Source organism: Misgurnus anguillicaudatus, chromosome 10, assembly GCF_027580225.2.
Source record: "Misgurnus anguillicaudatus chromosome 10, ASM2758022v2, whole genome shotgun sequence".
Classification (NCBI taxonomy): Eukaryota; Metazoa; Chordata; class Actinopteri; order Cypriniformes; family Cobitidae; genus Misgurnus; species Misgurnus anguillicaudatus.
This window is the reverse complement of record NC_073346.2, coordinates 22,501,859-22,525,087: the sequence shown is the minus strand read 5'-3', so window position 1 is coordinate 22,525,087 and position 23,229 is coordinate 22,501,859. Positions and strand designations below refer to the sequence as shown.

At 37.1% G+C, this 23,229-nt stretch overlaps 4 protein-coding genes across 6 annotated transcripts in view; 3 read left to right on the top strand and 1 right to left on the bottom strand.

Annotated features, from left to right (window-relative positions):
* Positions 1-1,428, top strand: part of ddx61 (DEAD (Asp-Glu-Ala-Asp) box helicase 61) — a 30,468-nt gene extending 29,040 nt beyond the window's left edge. For both annotated transcript variants that reach the window (XM_073872121.1, XM_073872122.1), the window contains exon 14: positions 30-1,428. The gene's annotated coding sequence lies outside the window, so the exon portion shown is untranslated. The remainder of the gene's footprint in view (positions 1-29) is intronic.
* Positions 1,429-2,742: 1,314 nt separating this feature from the next.
* tomm40 (translocase of outer mitochondrial membrane 40 homolog (yeast)) lies at positions 2,743-9,156 on the top strand. The gene is made up of 10 exons (XM_055210059.2): positions 2,743-2,901; positions 3,892-4,115; positions 4,221-4,288; positions 4,407-4,499; positions 4,586-4,687; positions 5,279-5,384; positions 5,495-5,617; positions 5,753-5,829; positions 7,710-7,812; positions 7,910-9,156. Exons 2-10 carry the CDS (start codon positions 3,893-3,895, stop codon positions 8,047-8,049), a joined length of 1,035 nt encoding a protein of 344 aa, XP_055066034.2. The 5' UTR covers positions 2,743-2,901; position 3,892; the 3' UTR covers positions 8,050-9,156.
* A 917-nt stretch (positions 9,157-10,073) lies between these two features.
* Positions 10,074-12,123, bottom strand: nsmce2 (NSE2 (MMS21) homolog, SMC5-SMC6 complex SUMO ligase). 2 transcript variants are annotated; one of them, XR_012371543.1, is made up of 8 exons: positions 11,964-12,123; positions 11,751-11,867; positions 11,538-11,650; positions 11,250-11,403; positions 11,006-11,100; positions 10,751-10,857; positions 10,240-10,422; positions 10,074-10,167 (listed from the first exon to the last, which is right to left on the bottom strand). XR_012371543.1 is itself a non-coding variant. In XM_055210061.2 (7 exons), exons 2-7 carry the CDS (start codon positions 11,863-11,865, stop codon positions 10,311-10,313), a joined length of 696 nt encoding a protein of 231 aa, XP_055066036.2. In that variant the 5' UTR covers positions 11,866-11,867; positions 11,964-12,123; the 3' UTR covers positions 10,074-10,310. The 2 variants fall into 2 exon arrangements, 1 of the variants encoding a protein (XP_055066036.2); XM_055210061.2 differs by having other exon boundaries at positions 10,074-10,422.
* Positions 12,124-12,448: 325 nt separating this feature from the next.
* On the top strand, positions 12,449-20,513 carry derl1 (derlin 1). Its single transcript, XM_073872120.1, has 8 exons — positions 12,449-12,791; positions 16,902-17,013; positions 17,114-17,178; positions 17,459-17,485; positions 19,085-19,180; positions 19,283-19,335; positions 19,447-19,559; positions 19,733-20,513. Exons 1-8 carry the CDS (start codon positions 12,639-12,641, stop codon positions 19,873-19,875), a joined length of 762 nt encoding a protein of 253 aa, XP_073728221.1. The 5' UTR covers positions 12,449-12,638; the 3' UTR covers positions 19,876-20,513.
* Positions 20,514-23,229: the final 2,716 nt, after the last annotated feature.

The window sequence follows — 23,229 nt, the reverse complement described above, 5'->3', positions numbered from 1 at the left end:
AAATTGTATTTGAAATCTTTTCCTTTCAGGAGAATAAGTGGACCGATGCTTGGCATTCTGCACATTTTCTACTGAAGACAGGCGCAAAGATGTTTTGTTCGTTTGTTTTGTTTTTTTAGTTTTAATTGTCATCAGCTAAATGATCCAGTGGTCTAGGACTGTCATGGTTAAATATGATCAACTGCTGGAAGTTAAGGGGCCAGTATAAAGTCATTTAGGTCATGCCAGGATTTTTACCCTTAGCACAATAAGCCACTGTTCTTTGAACCTAGACCATTCAGTGTCCACAACTGCTGTTAATTTAGCTGATCAGAAGAAATTTAATTTTTCAGAAGAGGAGAGGGTGCCAACAAAATTAATGCCATGGCAAGACCCAGTGCTTGTTGTGACAACAGTTAATGTCCTAATGTGAAAGGTCTTTTTGCGCATTATTAATAAATGAATTCTTACTCTTGAGGAAAGTTCTCATTTATTATAAATGCCTTAGTTCATCAGGAAAAAGGAAAACCCAGGAAAGAGGTAAAAAGTGTCGAATGATCTTCTGTTGGTTGTTTACAGCCTTGTTGTACATATAATTTCTGGAGAAGGTGAAACCTGGTTCTTTGCCAGCGGACATTATTTCAAGTTTAACTGTTTTCATTGGCTTGCTGTTGACCCTCAGCACCATGTCGTCTTTCTTTTAAAAACTCTGCAGCACTCAAACATCAAGACCTTTCATTATCTATGTTGCGCCACTCTCACAACTGTCTCTGTCCCCGTAAGTGCCTTAATCTATTATATACTTCCTCTGGATAGGAGGGATGTTCCAGGTATGTGGTGCAAAAGGCTGTGTCAGGGGAAAAATTGTTACATGATAGATTTTAATTCCTGTAATACCTCAAACCCATACGTCACTTCTCGATTTGGTTTATTGGTAGTAAACATTTTCTATATTGGGTGAGCAATAGAATTGCTTGTTAAAACTCCATGCACTCAGATGATTTTTAATTGAAGTATGATTTTCAGTAGTTTGGACTTTAAGTTTGAAAAAAAAAGTTAGGTATCTTTTTTCCTGCTGAAACACACGTGAATAGCAGTATGGGGTTTGGCATATTTCATAAAACAAGGTTATGCGATTTGATTGAATTTAGTCTTTTCCTCTGTCTAATGCACAAAGCGAGTGATGTCTTTTACAACATATCAGCACACATGCTATGATGAAATGGCAGCTGTAATAAAGTTGGTATCTCTCAATGTAAACTTGTGTCCCATGTCCACTGTTGTATGTGTTGAATTGTGCTCTCTTTGCCATGTGTTGTATAAAGTAGAAGCTGATTGTTTTACTGTGAGGATTAATGGGAGATTGGCCAAAGCTTTTGCTCCAAATGTTAATGCCAGCCTATCCTGTCCCTTCTCTTATAAGCAAAATAAAGTCCAGCATATTCTCCATGTGTGTGTGGTTTTTGTTTTCTGTACTTTATACTTAATTATACTAGAATAAATGTGAATACATTAGAATAATTGATGGAGAAATGCATGCTTCTGAACATCTGATTTATATTGATTTTTTTAGAAAGTCTGTGTTCTCTTGTGGTTTGATTCCTGGTACAACAACAGGCCAGTTCATTGTAAATTATGCTTGAAAAAAAATCAAAGCATATTTAAATCAAGGCCAAATTTCATAAATGGCCAGTTACAATAGCACTAATGGTGCTGAGTGGGAGGGCATTTCCATACATCAACTTTTTTAGCACTTCAGCTTCTTTGGAAAAGCAGTTCCTCAGAAAAAATATTTTAGGACATGCCTCGGGTCATGGAACAATCTGAAACCCTTTAAAAGAGATTTTTGTGGTCTGGTTTTAATAAAGCTCTTGTTAGCCTGAAAATGCTGTTTGGTTTTGAATTAAATGTCACTCAACATCAGCAGCATCACATGGTTCCCTTTAAGCAGGGGAAAGCTGGCAGCAAAACCACAACAACAAAAAACAGGCTTGACTTTGTGACATTTTACTTTTATCAGTGGGAGAAAGTAATGCTTAAAGGTGCAGTGTGTAAATTTTAGCGGCATCCAGTGGTGAGGTTGTGAATTACAACCAACGGCTCAGTCTACTGCTCACCCCTCGCTTTTGAAAAGCATAGAGAAGCTACAGTAGCCACCACCAGAAAAACATGTCATTGACTGAGACAACCTAGTAAAAAAAAGTTTGTCCGTTAAGGGCTTCTGTAGAAACATGGCGGCACAAAATGGCGACTTTCACATAAGGGGACCCCTCCGTGTATGTAGATAAAAAGTCTCATTCTATGATATTAAAAACAACGGTTCATTATAAAAGGCCTTTATACACCCCTGATAATATAGTTTTGTATATTATTTTGCATTTCTGTCAAAAGATCCTTCTAAAAATTACACATTGCACCTTTAACATACGGACTTTATTACTTAAAAAGAGAAGAACATTGTGCATACTTTAAAAGGGATTGTGTGTCACTAAACTAAAAATAAATGTTATAAAGCTGTTGATAATCCAAATAAATAACTGTTTTAAAAACGACTGAATGCTCACTCACTGCATATTTTAAATAATTGTAAGCAACAATATAACAATTTCTTTGTTTTTAATACAGGATGCTGAATTTATAATAAAAAAGTTAGTTTGTTTTTAACGCATGCTACCAGGCAGTCATACCCTTGAAGCGTAACTTTGAAGAATTCACGTCATACACCATCGTATTTCCTTTTTCTGATGACCTCAGTCAGAAGGACGGCATACTCAGTAGCCAATCATCACACAGCTCTGGTGCCCTGTATCCAATCATATTCTAAAAACGCCGGAATGGGCGGGCCAAAACCACGATTACGTATGTTGTCCCGTACAGCCTACCGGTGCCTCTCAGCCGTATAACTGGACTGCATTGCTAAGCGTAAGTATAACACGAGGCCTGCAAATAGTTACATACATTGTATTCATGCATTTATTATGAATTACTGCCGCATATATTAATGCATATAGTTGAGTAGCCATACAGTGCTGTTGCCCGTCTCACTAAGATATTTGCACCTTGTTCATGCCTTATAATCATGTTAGCTAGTTGCTAGCATCAACCTTAGCCTACCTGCTATTTAGCCAGTGAGGCATGAATGAAGCTCCACATGCTAGTGGGCTGCTCCTGTCTAGTGTGTATCTATTTAGTTGTTGCTAAGCTTAGACCAGTGTGTATCGTAACTAGAGAGTCGCAGCTAAACTGCTTGTCAACTAAACGGGCTAAAGGTTTAAAATGCTTTTGGCAGTTTGAAGCAGAAATCCGCAGTGTCGATGTGTGTAGTGTTCAGTCAGTGAAGTGTTTGGTCTATTGAATCAGTGGGTATTTTGGTCACAGCATGGGCATTGTTGGCAGGGTAGTGTGGCATCTTTCACCAATCTGTTTTTATTCTTTGAATTGTTCTGTCACTGCCAGATTATTTAATAAGACATCATGATATGAGGGATTTTTTGTGCTGTGCAAATGCACATTAAGTTTATATTTAGTAGAAGTTCAATTACTGTTAAACAGGATGAATGCATTAGTCATATGACTTGCTTAATTAAAACTCTTTTTAAACAGAACCGGTGCCCTATAATAAAATCTTCCTAAATACACCCCCTTTACTGGACATTCTCAACCTTGGTATAAATTAGTCATGTGATGGCAGACTGTAAATAGGGCATTTTACAATAGCACTGGTAACTAAAAACCATAGACACTGTGTGACTGTGCATCCATGCTTCTATGTCAAGTAATTAAAGATGCATCTTTGTTCAGGTAGTAACCAGGACATCAAAAAATACTGAATCCATCCTTTATTCCTAAATTGTTGGTATTGGACTTCAATCACTTTTCTCATTTTTATTGCACTGTTGAATTTTTCTTCAGCATGGGCAGTGTGTTGGCTGCCAGCTCCCCAAACCCACCCCCAACCACAGGGGGTGGCAGTGCCCCAGGGGGGGCAGGTCTAGTGACGGTACCTCCAGGTTTCACCATGCCCCCGGTATCTTCAGTCCCACCCTCCTCAGGCACACAGGGACAGGCTGGGGCAGACACGGAGGGCTCTCTCGCCAACCCTGGCACATTTGAGGAGTGTCATCGCAAATGCAAAGGTTAGAATAAGACTTGTATTCTTTCCTTGAATCAGTTTTATTATTTTATGATCAAGAGCTGCAACTCAACATTGACTATGTATAATATTTGTGTCTGCTTTTCAGAGGTCTTCCCTGTACAAATGGAAGGGGTACGGTTGGTTGTCAACAAGGGCTTGAGTAATCACTTCCAGGTTAGCATGCATGTCAGCTTCCACTTGATGGGAGTATAAAGTTTTATTTTAGTAATGACTTTGATGTATGCTTTGGGGTCAAAGGCCAGGAAAATATGTTCTCTCATATCTTTTTCAGGTTAGTCACACAGTTACTCTAAGCACCTTGGGTGACTCCGGATACAGATTTGGAACCACATATGTGGGTAGCAAGCAAACCGGTCCTGGAGAGGTGAGGCGCTCTGTCGCTTTTTTGCAGTATTGTTGCAGAAATATAAGGTCAGCAAGTGACAAATGTTTTTGTTTGGTCTCTTTCAGTCATTTCCTGTCTTGGTAGGTGACATTGACAACACTGGCAGTGTCAATGCACAGATCATCCATCAGCTTACCGGTCGTATACGCTCTAAAGTGGCCATGCAGGTATGTACCAAGAATCAGGTTAAGTGACTTAAATCATAATGGAAAAATATGAAATGACAACATTGATTTTTAATCCTTGAAAATAAATAATTTATTAAATTAAAGGCGGGGTGCATGATCTCTGAAAGCCAATGTTGACATTTGAAATCACCTAAACCAGGGGTGTCCAAAGTCGGTCCTGGAGGGCCTGTGTCCTGCAGCTAAAACTTCCCTCAACACACCTGCCTCAAACTAGTCTGCATAGTAATAACTTAAATAGCTGGATCAGGTGTGTTTTATTAGGGTTGGAATAAAACTCTGCAGAGACACCGGCCCTCCAGGAGCAGGAGTGGACACCCCTGACCTAAACAAACACGCCCCTACCCCACTTGAATCTGCACCTTCTTTTGATAGACCCGTTACACACATATGCAACCCAGGCAGCGATGTCGGTTAGTAGACACGCCCCTTACTGCTGATTGGCTACAAGTGTGTTAGTACTCGGCCCGACTCTCTTTTCCAAAGTGTTTTTCAAAAATCATGCACCCCGCCTTTAATAAAGGACACCCACAAATTGTATGAAATTGTACACAATGTTTTACCTGATTATAGACACAGCAGCAAAAGTTTGTAAACTGGCAGTGTGATGCAGAATATCGTGGTGATGACTTCACCGCTTCCGTTACCCTCGGCAACCCAGACATTCTCGTTGGATCGGGTATTATTCTTTGCAATTGCCATTTTAAAAGGGCTGACCAAGCATTTGTTTTGAAATTAAGGTGTTATATGCACAAAAGAAGTTGACTGTGATCATGTTTTATCTGTTAGGTATAATAGTAGCGCATTACCTCCAGTCTTTGTCGTCGTCTTTGGTATTGGGGGGTGAGCTGGTGTATCACAGGAGACCAGGAGAGGAGGGCACGGTCACGTCGTTAGTTGGCAGATACACAGGTACAAATTTTTTTTTTTTTACAGCTATATGGAATTACTCGTGTATCACACCACATTGTATACCTTATTAAAAGTGTGGCAGAAATTATTAATTATTTAATGTGTAATTATTTAGTGTTACCTTATCATCCTCAGGTAGTAATTATGTTGCCACGTTGACTGTTGGAGGAGCTGGAGCACACGCATCATACTACCACAAAGCCAATGACCAGGTAATTCATACATGCCTGTTTAACTTAAGAACATTATGTAAAACTTTTGTTTATGAAATGTTTTTAACTCTTTCCCCGCCAGCATTTTTTAAAAAGTTGCCAGCGCCAGCATTTTTTCATGATTCTCATAAAACTTTAATGCCTTCCAGAAAATGTTCTTCTTTAAATATATAAACATACAATACATCAAATAAAATATCAGACCATCTGCTTAAAAAAAACTTTAATCCTAGCTTGATTAGTTCTCTTCTTTTCACCTCTCAAATATGGGTAGGTTTCTTCAAAAACACCAAATTTTGAGCAAAAAGCAGAGATAATTCAATTTTTGTGAAGGACCTTTGATAAAGATCCCATTCAGAGCAATCCTGAAAACATACACAGAGTTCCTCCTCTTACACATGAGGCATTACTTCCGGAAAAGTGCATCCTGGTGGATAATAGCGGAATTGTTGAAAGACGGAAGTACTCGTCATGGAAAGTGTTAAAATATGAGAAGCTCAGATGCATAAGTCTCTGAATGCCACATCCATCAAAAATTAGATAATGATAAGCAAATACAAATACTTAGGCTTTATGTCTGCGACCTCAGGCTTTTCAAAAATATCACTTTGTTGGTAGAACCCAAGCATGCCGCACAAGCTCTGAAAAGTGAAGCGAAAACGTTTCAATGGGCCCCCAGTGACTGGTCCCAGTATAGGTCATAAACCCCGCCTCCCCATGTTATTCAATGGGACTTGAGACCAACTAAACAATTTTATTACACTTCAATTATCTTTTTTCCGAAGCTGGTTTCTGTCATTTACTGTAGATTTTATAACGCTGATGTTAATTCAAGTTTTTGTTTTTATAATAAGTTGGTTTTTAGTTAGTTATTTAATGCTATAAAAACATTGGTGTCACGTCATGATTGACAGCTTTCTTGCTCACTACTGCGCAGGACTGGTCCCGAAATCGCTACTGCGCAGACTCAAGACCCAAGATGTCAGCGCCGTATCGGGACACTGACGGCTTCACTTTTCACCAATGAAAGAGAGCGAACGGGCGTCGTCCATCTTTTTTTATAGTCTATGGTAGAACCCCTTAAAGTCTCCCTATAGTCAAGAATTTAATCATTTAAAATGGATCTTTGAGCATCATAATAGTGCATATAAAATTTTTATCTGTCACAGTAATTTCTTCATGGTTTAAAACTGCTTGAATGTAACGCTACACCCTTGCCTCATTTAGTATACGCAGATCTATGAATATGCAGATTAGTCCCCGCCTCTATTCAATCACACATCTCGGACCATAGATATGAATATGCAAATTAGTCCCCACCTCCACTGTTTCACACCACCTCAGACCATAGATATATATGCAAATAGATGCTACATTTGGCAGTTTCAGACACTTAACTGCTAAGTTCGGTTTCACACAATGCATATGTGAATTGTGCGTTTGCTGCACTAATTTTTAGGCGCTGATGTTAACAGGTTACAGCACCCACCCTGTACGTGTGAGCAGCACAAAAGCAAAGCTGAGGCAGTTGTGCTGCAATCTTTTCAGGATCGATCTATCTGGCATGCATACATAATAACTAAAACTACTGATCCACACATTCAACTGTGTTAGTATGATTGGTTAAAAGTTTGTGACTATGGAAACAACTGCAGTAATGAGACTTGGCAATGGTGTTAAATTATGAATTTTCCTTGTCCTAAAACACATTTAAAAACCTCTCATAGACATATAAACAACAACAAAAACTAATTTTAAGAACCTTGCTTTTAAAAGTCTGCTAATTTACAAGAAAACATGTCAGACGCACTTAGAGGGTTTCGGATCTGAGCTCTTCATCTGTCTTTCAAGCTCTCATGAATTTAAACGTCTTTTTACAGCTGCAAGTCGGGGTGGAGTTTGAGGCTAGCACACGGATGCAAGACACAAGTGTGTCATTCGGTTATCAGTTGGATGTACCTAAAGCAAATCTGCTCTTTAGAGGTACAACATTATTACTCTATATACAAAATTACATGCAAATGTAAAAATTCATACAATATTTCTCATCCTCTCTGTCCTCTTCATTCACCTTCCTCAGGTTCTTTAGATAGCAACTGGGTGGTAGGGGCAACGCTGGAAAAAAAGCTGCTTCCCCTTCCTCTATCGTTAGCTCTTGGCGCCTTCCTTAACCACCGCAAGAACAAGTTTCAATGTGGTTTTGGCGTCACCATCGGATAGAGCAGAAACGGCTGCGATAAAGAATCTCAACAGATACAACCCTCCACCATGCTTGGACTGGTGCAAAGAGACACGAGGACAGAAACCAACACTGAAATAGACTCACAGACTCCCAATATTACTGCGGTTAACCTTCACAAGGATGGACCAGGACAAAGAGCTCTGAGGACTATATAGGTCCAAAAGAGTTCTCATCAGTTTAAATGTTTATAGTAACCAGGCTTACCAGACAGATTTAAACAGATGGTCATATAAGGTTTGTTTTTAAATGCACATCATGTGAAAGAAATATAGGTGTTACATTAAGGTGTTTTGGAAGGAAGTACATATCTGTTTCATAATATGATGTGTTCAAATACAGTCTGTAATTGTGGAGATGCCTTTGCTGTTTTTTATACCTTGTGTTGACAAAATTATTTCTCTTTTATTAAGAGTAAAATAAATGTCTCAATTTGTTTTGCCACTGCTATAAACATGAATCACAGCACACGTTCTGTCTATATAAATGTATTTGAGTGGGATGAGTGCTCAAATGTGTTCATATTTAGCATGTAAAATTATTTTAGTAATTTTAACAATTCATCCCCCATTGGCTAAAATATGACAACTGGGAAGCTCTGTGTTTGGACGATTGGTTATTTAAGTGAAGTTTACACCCGTGTCCCTTTGTCTTATTTTAACTAGTCGCACTGAACTGAGAGATTTCACAGAGGTCCTTGTCCTGTAAATGTCTGTTAAGGTCTTAGGACCAAATTTGGAATGTTGGTTTCATACCGACGAGTGTACCAATCAGACTGTCCGTTATATGTGTCTCAAAAAATCAACTGCATCACTGAATTTTACATGTGGAAGAATTTCCAAAGTTTGTATTATTTTAATTAGCTGTTGTACACAAAGGTTTTAGGGCAGTCAATGGGTTGGTGCAAATACTGTAATAAACCTGTAAAATTTCAGGCAGCTTTATTGCCCAGTGAAGTTTTTCCATGTCTTATACTGTCTTCGTGTCTTTGTGACATGGAGAGGTACTGTAAGGCAGGCTTTTGGCCTGATTATAATGGATTATTTTACAGTGCAATTATGCTGAATAAACATTTGGTTGAAAAGTAAGTTTTGCAATGAAGCAGATTTGTTTCATCTTTGAAAAAGTGTATTTTCCCCCTGACAAAATGATAAATCCAAACAGAATATCTTGTCAATTAAATAGAAAAAGATAGACATATTGACCTAGATCAATCCAAATAAAGACGGGAGCAGGATTTGGAGATAACGCTAGATGATGACATGTGGGGTCACCACAACTTTGAAATCCAGATATAGATTAATCTAGTTTAATTTCTTACACCAGCTGTATTATACTCCATCCAGATTGCATACATTTAAAATAGCATTTCACCCCTTTGCTTTAGATGTGGTACACAAGAAGGAACATTTTTGCATTCTACCTGGCTGTGCCCTAAAGTGAATGTATTTTGGGTACAAGTATGTGATATTATATCACAAATCCTTGGAAGTGATTTTCCATTGGATCCAGAGATATGTTTATTAGGTAATTTTGCTAACTCCAATATCCAAAATAATCAAGCTATTAAGCTTACTGAAATCTTGTTGATAATAGCAAAAAAATTATTGTTTTGAAATGGAAAGCAAATTTTGATGTCCCAATTGGTTTGTGGTTGTCGGAAATTTGCAACTGTGTCCATTAAAAAAGATTACATATACCTTGAGGGGGAGAAGTGAATTATTTTATAAAACTTGGAATTCATTTTTGAATTATATAAAAACAGTACCATCGGATTTGATTTGTTAAAATTGAATTCCTAATTGTTTCAACTGTATCTCTATTTTTTTTTCCTTTTTATATATTTTGTTATTTTATTATTTACTTTAGTTTTATATTTTATGCGCGTCTATGTGTAATGTTGTGTTCTGTGTGATGTTTGTTTTAATTGTTATATTGAAAAAAAGTAAAATAAAATCTTTAAAAAAAAATAAATAGACATATTAAAAAAAAAACTTAACAAGCATACTGCAAAATAATGTTTTACTTCTAACATCAACCAAAATAATGTAATTTGTATGAACGTACAACACAACCAAAATAATGTAATTTGTATGAACGTACAACACAACCAAAATAATGTAATTTGTATGAATGTACAACACAACTAAAATAATGTAATTTGTATGAAGGTATAACACAACCAAAATAATGTAATTTGTATGAACGTATAACACAAACTGCTTCAAAACATTTGACAAATTTATGTTTTTCCACCCTGTCTCTTCTGGTTCTGGATCTTTCTCTTCATTACAAGGTCCAACTCAAGGTCTGACTCCTGAACATCTGCGTTTCCACAGCCAACCTTAGGACAGCTGTGACGAATGACAAAAACATAATGGAAAAAGTGTTACACAATTGCAGCATGTTTGGCCTTTAGAGGAAATAATAGACATTTAAAGTAACTTAAGAGAGGCTTAAGTGTTTAACATTAAAATAAAAGTGTAAGCTTCTTAATGCATGCGTGAAAGGCAGAACTTTATACCTCAGAAAAATAAAGCTACCAACCAACAGCACTACATTGTACTATTTAATGTTTTGTTTAATTCCAAATCTTAGTTTGAGATTGTTTTATTTCATAAATTTTCTTTGAGGAGAGGGGCGCGAAAGGATGCACCCTACACAAGGGGGCGGTCAACATACCGACATCTCTTTTTATTTCTGTGCCTGGCCTTAATCATTTCAAGTATAGCGTCTTTGTCATAGTAATGCTGGCATTTCTTGTTTTTCACTGGATTGACCATCACATCCTGTTAGAGAAAGGAATGTTTTAAAAAAATAAGACAAATGTGAATCATTTAGGATATCTATACCATCCATATTCAGATGATGATGCAACATCAATAACACTAAAAAAATGTACTTATTTAAAACATTTAACTCAAACATGATGTATACCTGGGTGAGAGAGCAGGTGAAGTTTGGTTGACTCTGTGTTACAGCAATGTCATCATCCAGCTCCTCCTCTGTGTTCTCGGTAGTTGTTTGACTAGCTACAAATAAACACAAACACATATATACATTAAAGAATCTCTTCACATATTGTACTTGGGAAAATGGCAATAGTTCTAATATTTTGATCTCAATATGGTCTTCTGAAATTTATTTAAAAGACCACTTTTAAGAAGTGTAGATGTCCCACCTTGGATTGCGTATTTCTTGATACTGTCTTTGAAGGCTTTCACCTTGCTGTGCCTTTGCAGGTCTCTATCCGAAACTTCAGCCATAAGCTCAGTGAACCGATCCTTTACAGATGCTCTTAGATTAAACATTGCATCTGGAGGTGCGTGTCTGGCCTGCAAAATGTAAGACAAAGCCAGTGTCAGTCAGGAAGTAACTTGATATAAACAGTTATAATTTGGCAACAAGAACTTGACAAGTAGTGTGGACTACTAGACTGCAAAGACATATTCTGTTTGAATTGGCAAACCTGAGCAGTAATGTCCTCCACTGATCCCACAAAACAATTTATTTCTTTGTCTAGTTTTGAACATTGCAGCATCATCTCCTCCAAATTCCTCAGAGCCGGGTTGTCAGCCGTTCCTTAAAAAATCAGAGGATGATATAGTTTGAAAAGTGAATATAAAATGATGTGTTCCTGAAGCTCACCTGGTACAGCATGTCAAGAGCAATTGTTTCTCACCTTCAGCTTCTACTATTCCAAGCGCAACGTCTGATACCATGTCCATACACGCGTCAATATCATTTTTGCACAACTTTAGAGACGACAACGTGGGCTGCACTGAACTTAGAGACATTTCTTGCTCGAAAAAACAACAGAAATCAGCATACATGTACATTCATAATTAACTTTCTTCTAGTTTGAACTAAAGCGACTTGAAATTGTTTAACTTACCTGGTATTTATTCACAATATAGCTAATGACAATATCTATGTTAGTTGACGTTTAAGTTCCTTTTTATAAAACTGATGTGAACCTACATTTCACCAAAAGAAGCGCCACTAAACGCCGTTTCCGGTTTCGAAGAGCTTTAGATGAGATGTTAATAGACGCTGTGCAGTTAGATCGGTCTATGACATTGAAGTTACGCGAGGGCGATACTTAAGCTGTGATTTACAATTGCTCTCGCGGTACTGTGATGTCATCTTTGATCGGTCTGCTTGGCGCTTTGCAGAAATTCGAACACACCTCCAAATTACAACATACGATGCTTTTAAGTAAATTAAAACTATAGAAAAAATGATTACAATTACAAGTATAACCGTCAATAAATGTAATATTATTTAATACAATATTTTGTATTTTTTTTTAAATAATCCTCATATTTCTTTGCATGACTGTTAATTTGACAGTCAAATTTAACTGAAATCCAGGACGCGTCTGTACGCAGCCACGTCATGTAAACGAAACGGGGAAGGAGTACGCGCATCAGGGTAACCAAAATAGAAGACTGGACCAGCATTTCTGCATAGTGATCAATTTTTCGTTTGCTGCACCTGCAATTTCACCAGAACCAGCACCGGCGGAGAACAGACAGATAATTTCCCGGGTGTCAAATCATATGGCAAGATGTCAGATATCGGGGACTGGTTTAAAAACATCCCTTTTGTCACTCGTTACTGGTTTGCGGGCTCAATAGCCCTGCCGCTAATAGGAAGGCTGGGATTAATCAGTCCTATGTATCTTGTGTTATGGCCGGAGGCTTTCTTTTATAAATTTCAGGTACGTTCACACTGACATTTCGCAACACAGAAACTTCGTAAAACAACAGCGGTGATGACTAAGGCCTTGTAGGCCTCATACATGAGAAACGTTACTCCAGTGCGACACATGATGGACTACATTTAGTAGAGCTGTGTTGTTGCTTTTGGCATTTGGTAGTGGTAGTAGTAGTGGTGGTGGTGGTTTGCTGAGTCCAGAGATTTGTTGTGTTAAATATCTATCATAATGTAAACCTAAACATGATCACTGCTTATGATTTCGCGTAGTGCTAAAGAAATCTGAACGTTAGTACAGTACACATGTTATGTACTTACAATCGTTTTTCACCTTAACGTCACTACTCAATAGGAAGGATGCTATAGTAGTAAAATATTATCTTTTAGCTTGGACAATCTGCTACTTAAATAATTTTCTCCCCACACTTCTCTCATTTTGAATAATGGCAATAAAACAAAGAATTGGTTTAACAGAGACATAAATCCTCTTTTAAATATGTTTGAAATTATTAATTCTTAATCTTATGAACAATTTATGCAAATCTACAGGTTCCCTTTACAATTTAAGGGTCTTCATTCGGTTATTAAAGCTATTCCTTTAACCTTTGCTCAGCTGGTTAAATGTCATATTTGTTATAACTCTACAATAAGGTCCAAACCAAAATTAGCATTGAACTGTATTAGGTTCATTGATAAAAATGACTTCTATTATTGATAATATCAACTGGAGGAATGCTTGGTTAATACCCTTTAAATATTGTATTACCAATAACACAAAAGCAGTATACTTTAAAATTGGACATACTATCTACCCTGTTAAATCATTCATTTCAAAATGCTCTGATATTCATGATTTATGTTCTTTTTGCAAAAGTGAGACAGAGATGCTGACTCATTTGTGTTTTGATTGCAAAATTGTCCAAAATTTTTGTTTTTTAATTTGTTAAAGTCAAATATTCTTTAACATTAAAGGATGTTATTATGTATTATGAAAACAATGTTAACAAAGATCTTGAATACATTGTTAATTTACAAATATTGCTGCCAAAATATTATATACATAAGCAAAAAAAAATTAATCCCCAATGTTTATGTTGTTTATTGTGGAACTCGACAGCTTTATATTGTCTCTGAAATGTTAAATAACAAAAAAATCATTGATGTGCTTAAAACACTACAATAGAATTTGGATCCCCAAATTAATGGAATATTTGTCAATAAAAAATGACCCACCACACCTAATAATTTTTTTTAAAAACGAGTAAAATATTATACTGTTGCTAGTTATCAAACCTGCCATTTAAATTAAAACTAATTTACCCACAAATAAAAGGGTGATATTAAATGCATACATTTTTTATGCATCCAATCGGTTTTTGACCTTTTATAGTTAATTACGCATCTGGGGTTACTTCTGGCTACTTCCAATTTTGCTAAGTACTTTAGCATAGGGCTGTCACAATTATTAAATAATTGTCTCCTCACGATTGTTTGACCTCATCGCAATGATTTCAGATCACCGCAATGATTGCACATCTCTCTAAAAAACACAAGGGGGAGCTGCAGCGCCTGTATAAACGAGATCGTATCTAATGCCGCGTGTTGACTGATAGTGTAATGCGATGCATTCCAAGCCATTTAATACAGTGGAAAAACAGCATTTAAAGAAATGCTGCAAAACTTTGTTAAGCAGTATGAATTGCCAGGTAAAACACACATTGCCTAAACAGCAGTTCCAAATTTTGGGAAGTGAAAGATGCTTCTCTATAGGATCTGTAAGGAATAGATTTTTTTGCAGCCACTACAGACACGTGGTCCAAAACTAATATGACCTTAGTAGGATTGGCTATAGTCAGTTTATTTTGATTGCATTTTTATTTTCAGTTATTTTTCAGACACTTCATTGTGTTTATTTCTTATGAAGAATTTTCAGTTTTTAAAAGATATATTTATTAAATAATTATTTTATAAATATGTGTTATGTGTAATATTTACTGCCAGGTAAACCTTTCAAAAGATTGAATTTAAATAATTACAACAATTTGTGAAAATGATTTCATGAACAAACAAAAAAATCTATGACAATTAAACGTCAAAGACCTAAAACATGCAATTAATCCTCACAATTATTTAATCTTCACAATTTATTAGACAATTAACCGTCAGTCACATTTCATAATTATGACAAGTTTAAGAAGTATGCTAAAGTAAGCTATGATATTTAATATCTAGTTTGTGCACTTAATTAGAGACATTTATGTTTTACAAAATATCAACTTCCATCTATTTTCCTGCATAGCTTCCTAATTTTGTTAAAATTTGAAAACCGTCATTCATTAAAGGGTTATTTCACTTTAAAATGAAAATTCTGTTATCATTTACTCATCCTCGTCTTGTTCTAAACCTGTATGAATTTTTTTTTTTTTTTTTTTTGATGAACACAAAAGAAGATATTTTGAGAAATTATGGTAAACACACAGCAGCAAGCGACCATAGACCTCCACAGTAGGAATAAAAAATGCTAGAATTTAATGGGTACCGTCAACTGTGTGCTTACCATCATTTATCAAAATATTTTCTTCATCATTTATCACAATACTTCCAAAACATTTTTTTTCCCCACTATGGAAGTCAATGGTCACCTACTGCTGTGTGTTTACTATAATTTCTCAAAATATCTTCTTTTGTGTTCATCAGAAAAAGAAATTCATACAGGTTTGGAACGACACGATGATGAGTGAGTGGTGAAAGAATTTTCATTTTGGAGTGAACTATCCCTTTAAATTGACACCAGATTGTTTTCTGTTCTTTCCATTTCCACAAGGTGGCGCAAATCTACCTTTCTGGGCTTAAAATTGCAAAAAAAAAACTTGATGAATGTTATTTGTATCAAACACCAACTTCAGTATCCATTATTTCCAGGTAGCTAAATAGTAGCGTATACAGTAACAAAACTATATAAACAGTAAACTATATATTAATAACAAAAATATAAGAAATATAATCACATTTTCTTTCAGAACTTCTGCTAGAAATAGAAAAGAAAGCTGGAAACACCCCATTTACCAAAATCCAAATATCTCCCAGTCATTTTTAGACCTAACTGTTGTGTATTTTTTATAAATTACTTTTAAGATTGATTTATTTATTACATGTGTTTAAGAGTGATTTTGCGTGGAATACAAAGAGAGAGAGAGTATTGTAAAGTCTGTGTTGATATGTTGCTCTGTCCACTTTTATGTAAGGATGCATTAGTCTTCTATAGGTTTTGTTTTGATTATAGTGTAGTCAGTAAATACTATGCTTCCACTATATCTAATAGGTGAAAAAGCCTGGAGTAATGCCAGACAAAAACAAAGCATCTCAGGCCATGGCACCGTTCTCTTGTGAAGGAACCATTTAACTCTTGAGAGGCAGCCAAATAAACCTCTCCCTTATCCTCTCACACTGGCTTACCAATCCTGCTGTGCTTTTAACCCACTTTCCTCTGTGCTGCAGTCCACAGAGGTCACCTCTCCACACAAGTGAGCTGGCGTGATTTATGCTGCAATGCGCGAGGGGGCCGCTGGACTGGCGGGCTACCGCAGAGCTGCTTCAGACGCCAAAATCAAAGCGTCTCTGCTCAGCGGATTCACGGTCCCTTAGACCAAAAACCCTGCTAGCTCAGAGTTTCTGTGTGTGCCAGAGGGAGGAAAGCAATAACTAGAAGGGAGGGGGGGATACACGGAGGGGGCGAGGAGAACAGAGAAGAGACATTCAGAGCCCATAGTGAGCGATAAGGTGTGCAGAGCAAATTAAACACTGGAGAGAGTGTCAGATTTATGCGGGAGGGCATGCGTGTCGGTTACTGACCCAGTTTCTTACCCAATAGATCTGGATGAGAGACCAGATGAGGGTCTGAGTTTTTCTGTCAGAGGGCAATGTTTGCTCAACTGCTGCAGTCGTGCGGGCACAATGTTCTGGTGATGAAAATCGAATCTGCCAACTACATTCATAGAGTTTACCTGCAGATATTGAACTCTATAGGAATGAATGTAGATCTTCAGAAGCAGGATTGAGCACTAGTTTATCAGCATCTGTATTAATATATGATTTTTTTGCACTCTCTCGACAGATATGGAGACCGATAACCGCAACATTGTATTTCCCAGTCGGCCCAGGAACAGGATTTCTTTACCTGGTTAATTTGTATTTCCTTTACCAGTACTCCACTAGGCTCGAAACAGGTAGGTCACGTGCCATAAGAATAACTGAATCTGAAACATGCTGAACGCATGGTGTGAATTCAAATCCCATGCTAACCATCATCTATTTCCTCTTTCATAGGAGTGTTTGATGGAAGACCAGCAGATTACATTTTCATGCTTCTGTTTAACTGGATTTGCATTGTTGTATCCTTTCTGCACTGTAAGATTAAATGTGTCATTCAGTGCAATGCAAACAAGTGATTATTTAGTGCCATCAAATTATATTTGTGCATCACATCCTCGCAATAACTGCAAATGAGTTCAGTTATTAAATGTGACATGCTGAAATCAGCAGTTTAGTGTATTGCATTAAGTGATTTTAATATTCACTGGCAAGTACTCCATGTTTATTTCCATTCGACATAACCATTCACTAAATTGAGATGTGTGTACATGTATCATTCCTTTACATTCGTGAATTCAGATAACGGGTTTAATGATGGATATGCAGGTTAGTCATTTTATCTGTTTCTTTCCTTTATTATAATTGTATGAGACTTTAGCCTATTTCAGAGACAAAGTCACATTTGTCTAGTCTTATTACTTTATAAAGTCTGACACAACCTTATTTATATAACCTTATCAACAGTGGCGGCAGGTGTCTTCTTTTTTCGAGGGTGCTCGATGCAAAGTTCACAACATGTATGTAGCCTGTAATGTGTGTGGTTCATAATTTCAAAATATGTGTTCTGCGCGTCGAGTGATCCTGTGTGCGGCACGTGTCTTGTTAAAATAAGTGCCTGCTGCAGACGCGTTTAAAAGATTTATGATGAAAGAGGCGCGCGTGTTTGCCAGATACTCGCATAATCTCATGTGTAATCAGAGTTTACTGTTAAAGGTGCAGTGTGTAAATTTTAGCGGCATCTAGTGGTGAGGTTGCAAATTGCAATCAACAGCTCAGTCCACTGCTAACCCCTCACTTTTGAAACACATAGAGAAGCTACGGTAGCTGCCACCGGAAAAACATGCCATTGTCGGAGAAAACTTTGTCCGTTAAGGGCTTCTGTATAAACATGGCGGCACAAAATGGCGACTTCCACATAATGGACTCTCAGTGTATGTAGATAAAAAAGTCTCATTCTAAGGTAATAAAAACATAATGGTTCATTATAAAAAGGTCTTTATACACACCGAATGATATAGTTTTGTATATTATTTTGCATTTCTGTTAAGAGAGCCTTCCAAAAAAATTACACACTGCCCCTTTAAGTGAGTGTCTTGCGTGTATTCTGTGAACGTGAGCGTCTCTTTTATCATAATTATCACATTGATGTGTGTGTAGCAGGCACTTATTTTGACAAAACACGTGATGCACATGGTTCGCATGAAGCAACAAACACATATTGTGAAAACACAAGCAACACACATGACACTTCAAACTAGGGCTGCACGATTTGGGTAAATTTTCCCATTGCGGTTATTGGTACTAAAATTGCGATGTGCGATTATACTAAATGGTATCATGAGTCAACTTGATGGGTCTTAAGGAAAATCCACACACAGTTTAGCTAAAATGTGTATTTGTAAAACTAGAAATGTTTTCGTATTGCCACGTGATGTAGCAACTGCTCAGTGTCAGTAATCCTAAATCCGAAATACTGCCATACAACAGACATAGTTTTTTTTTAGCTACCAGATCACTGTCAACCTTCTCTGCATCCATCTTCGCTCTGGTATAAGTGACGACGCACACCACACACGTTGCCACACGTGCACTGCCTTTTTTGTTTGTTTTTCTTTCTTTTTTAAACAGCAAGGAAAATCATCAAACTGTTATCAGAAAGTTTGTGTTGACAAGTCCACACATTTATTTATTTAATATAATTGCAACATTTTGCTGTCATATAATCGCACAGGCTGACATCGCGATTGCTATGCGATTAATTGTGCAGCACTACTCCAAACACATATTTTGAATTAGCGCCCCTCGGATGAGCAGTCACAAGCCGCCACTGCTTATCAACATATTCAATTTTTTATATTTTGATCATTAAAATCCTATAACAATTTCATTTTTTGTTGATAAATATGCCTTTGTTTGTATTTGCAGCTCCTGATGATCCCTTTGATAATGTCTGTTCTGTACGTCTGGGCTCAGCTAAATCGAGACACGATTGTGTCTTTCTGGTTTGGCACTAGATTCAAGGTGTAATATTAATGCCCTATATTTACTGTAAAATATGAGTCATTTGTGTTTTAAAACCCACAAAAACTAAACCTGGAACCTGTAATGTTCCCACTCACACAGGCTTGTTATCTCCCTTGGGTTATTCTTGGATTCAACTACATCATCGGTGGCTCGTAAGAATATTTTTCCCTCACACAGTTTTGTGGTCAATCACTGTAATTTCTTAACTCAATGATGTGTAACAATGATTTGTCTCGGTATGACTTGTGCTCTTTCTTTGTCAGTATTGTCAACGAGCTGATCGGGAACTTAGTGGGCCACCTTTACTACTTTTTGATGTTCAAATACCCCATGGATCTGGGTGGCAGGTCATTTCTTTCCACCCCTCAGTTCCTGTGAGTTCAGTTTTCACAGCTGTTCACTGCTTTCTGTATTCAGTTAAGCAATACTCATGTGCATGAAATGTCAGCTTATTAACACACATATATGTGGATGAATGAAAGCTATATGATTCAGATTCATGATTTAGAAATTTGCATTGTGTTTGCTTCATTGTCGTATTCTTCCTGTACAATTGGTTTCCCAGTCGACGAGGTGGAGTTTCTGGATTTGGTGTCCCCCCAAGCAGGAGACCTGCGCCTCAGGAACAGGCTGGAGGTGGTGGTGGTGGACGGCATAACTGGGGTCAAGGGTTTCGTCTGGGGGACGACTGACCCTTTTATCTCGCGCCTGTGGATAAACACTGAAACTTCTAACATCAATGCTGCAAAATATGGATTTTATATGTTTTGGAAATGATTTGTATTTGTTGTTTTTCTTCTGACTTAAAAGGAGAAGAAGAATGTGAGAGAGATTTTTTTCCCCAGCGTTATGTCTTGTTTTTTGTTTTACTCGTGATGTAATGTCACTCTTTAATTTCAGTGTGTGCAGAAACTAGGAAATTCAGAGGACTGGCGTTGATTGTCTTTCCCACAATACAACAGCGTATCAGTATATGTAGGCTTCATATTACTTGCTCACAGTTGAAATCTTATCCATTTCATTTCTCTGTTTACATTCAATGTAAAATGTCTGCATATTTGTTTCAGAACAGTCATGGCCATTTTTTTTAATAATCTTAATTTTCGCTTTAATTCATTGTTTAAATCTTTTTTCCTGAACAGTACACATGCTTTACATTTGTGAATGAACTGAATTATCAATCAGATACTTGCAGATGAAAATGCTGTGCATGTTTCAGTCTGTTTTATATACATATTTAGTTGCAGGCCTTGCGAAAAGGCTATCAGTCAGTCTGGTTACAGAATAACTGGCTTGCACTTTTCACACATTAAACTATAAATAAAAATGACATTGTAATAATATGTATATAAATACACACTAGACATTTACTCAATCTGGCATTGATTAGCAAACTGAATCGAAGTTAATTTTATAATGAATAGTTTATACCTTAGTGTTAAATAGTATCAATAGTGCACTATGGTATTTGGTTGAATGTATACTTTAATGTATGACACAATGTGTTATAGTGATATCCCACAACACACGGCTTTGGTAAATAGGAAGAAAACCATTTGAATCCAGTTTCCTTGATATGTTAATAACATGGTATGATCATGGCAAAATTCCCTTTCAAAAAGTACTACTGTACTAAATATATTTAGTTTACAGTTCTACTGCTTCATTTTCAAGTGCTCTTTAAATGACTGATGAATACACTGTAAAGACCAACAGTGCTCACTATTTTGAGTACATTTGACTATGTATTAAAGGGATTGTTTATCCAAAAATAAAAATTCTGCCATTTACTCACATTCAGGTCTTATAAACCTGTATACATTTCATAGTTCTGCTGAACGCAAAGATATTTTGAGCAATGTTTGTAATCCAACAGTTATTGAGCACCATTGGGTTCCATATTGACGAATTAGTCAATTTTCTTAAAAAGACAAAAAAAACAAATCCAGATCATTTACTCACCACCATGTCATCCAAAATGTTGATGTCTTTCTTTGTTCAGTCGAGAAGAAATTATGTTTTTTGAGGAAAACATTCCAGGATTTTTCTCATTTTAATGGACTTTGATTGACCCCAATACGTAGCAGTTTTAATGTAGTTTAATTTTGCGGTTTCGGGGGACTCTGGACGATCTCAGGCGGGGCATGGGGGTCTTATCTAGCGAAATGATTGTCATTTTCGTCAAGAAAAATGAGGGATGTGCACTTTACACCACGGCTTCTCGTTTTTCTCCGGTCGTGTGACGCGCCAGCGCGACCTTCCGTATTACGTCATCACGTCAAGAGGTCACGGATGACATATCGAAATTACCCCAGTGTGTACAAGTGTGGAGAAAGAGGACCGTTCCGACTTTGTATGTCGAATGATACCAATTAATGTCTTTGTGTCAGTTTATTGTTTAAAATGGTCCCCAAATGTGCGTTTCATATATGTAACACGTGACCTTTCCATGTCATTGCGCAATTGCGTGAGGTCGCGCTGGCGCGTCACAGGAACGGAGATGGACGAGAGGTTGTGGTTTAAAGGTGCATATTTTTTATTTTACTTGCCATTTTGCTGGATGGGACCCTTGTGCCTCGTTTGGGATCGTTTGGAGTCCTTTGAAGCTGCGTCTAAACTGCTATTTTGAACTGCATTAGAGCTGTTGAGTGTTGGGGTCCAATAAAGTCCATTAAAATCAAAAAACATAATTTCCTCACTGAACGGGGACAGACATCAACATTTTGGATGACATGGTGGTGAGTAAATATCTGGATTTTTTTTTGAAGAAAATGACTAATACTTTAATGTTTTTTTATTATTATGGAAGTAAGTGGCACTCCGGCTAGATTACATTTCTCTTGCCTTCAGCAAAATATAAAAATGCATACAGGTTTTGTATAACATAAGGTCTGAATTGTAATTTTTGGGCAAACTCAATCCTTTTAGGGATTAGATTCAATATACAGGCACCTCAAGGTTACTGAAATCCTGCAGTACTTTTGCTGAACCGCAACTTATTCCAAGAACATTATGAGGTCTTAATGAAAATATGCTCCGTGTGATGATGTTTTGCTTTGGCATTGGGCGATGTTGGCATTTCTGTAAACATCAAGTCACAATACAGGCTTTCAATCAGTTGTGTTTTATTGAGTTACAGCAGACTGGTTCTTATAAAGAGCAAGCAGGATTCTTGGTAGCAGTACAGTTTTCCTGATACATGTCTGAACGTGACACTAATGCAGCTGCAGGAAAAGAAATACACAGAAGCTAGTCGAAGCGGTTCACAGCCGAGTAGTGGAAATGGAACTACGCCTTGGATACCAGAAAAGCCAACATGAGAAAGATAATTTTGCTGTTACTGTAATATTGCCAAAAATTAGCCTATAACAACAAATAAACGTGCTGTGCATCACTGTATTGTATTAGTTTCAGTATTGATTATGTCCACCATGTGGCGCTGTCCCCTTGGCGAGAAAGTAGAATGTGAGACTGCAGACAATGTGTTCACAGTCCAAACAAGTCCATAATATCACCTCGTTTTTGGAATGAGATGGATTTTATAGAAGCACCACTTTTACGTGTCCACTCGAAAACATTAAGTGCCATCACATTGTGTTCTCTTACATTTTTAACTATGCCAGCTTTACCAGGCAGCAGGTGGATTGGTTTTGTCTCTTCTCACAAAAATGATTAAACATTCCATTATAAGGGTTAGGGGAAATGTCTTGGGACTCCTATTATAAATGTAACAAAAGTCTTATCTTCAAAAAATTTTACAAATCTGTCAAAGTACAGAAAAAAATATTTACAAGGGCCCTTTAAAAAAATCAAACACTGAATAACAGCAGTCAAACTTTGGCACTCCATGGTCACTCTCCGGACAGTGTTTCATTGAAGCTCCCAGTCCACTTTTTCCACTGATAGCGTCAGAGATCATTGGTTCCATGTGCAACAACATTCCTTAAACATTAGGCCCATCTAGTTCAGTCATAGCAGCCTGTTTTCTTCTGCAACAGAACAAGCAACAAATACCACTTGACTCATACATTATGGATGGAGGTCTG

Bases quoted from the DNA above. Each gene is read 5' to 3' on its own strand.
- tomm40 (XM_055210059.2), top strand. From the start codon at position 3,893: ATGGGCAGTGTGTTGGCTGCCAGCTCCCCAAACCCACCCCCAACCACA. The intron at 4,500-4,585 runs GTGAGGCGCTCT...GGTCTCTTTCAG, and splicing joins AGCAAACCGGTCCTGGAGAG to TCATTTCCTGTCTTGGTAGG. The intron at 7,813-7,909 runs GTACAACATTAT...CACCTTCCTCAG, and splicing joins AGCAAATCTGCTCTTTAGAG to GTTCTTTAGATAGCAACTGG.
- nsmce2 (XM_055210061.2), bottom strand. From the start codon at position 11,865: ATGTCTCTAAGTTCAGTGCAGCCCACGTTGTCGTCTCTAAAGTTGTGC. The intron at 11,404-11,537 runs GTTTGCCAATTC...TACATTTTGCAG, and splicing joins TGGAGGACATTACTGCTCAG to GCCAGACACGCACCTCCAGA. The intron at 10,858-11,005 runs GTATACATCATG...TTTCTCTAACAG, and splicing joins TCACCTGCTCTCTCACCCAG to GATGTGATGGTCAATCCAGT.
- derl1 (XM_073872120.1), top strand. From the start codon at position 12,639: ATGTCAGATATCGGGGACTGGTTTAAAAACATCCCTTTTGTCACTCGT. The intron at 17,014-17,113 runs GTAGGTCACGTG...CCTCTTTCATAG, and splicing joins CTCCACTAGGCTCGAAACAG to GAGTGTTTGATGGAAGACCA. The intron at 17,486-19,084 runs GTTAGTCATTTT...TTGTATTTGCAG, and splicing joins GTTTAATGATGGATATGCAG to CTCCTGATGATCCCTTTGAT.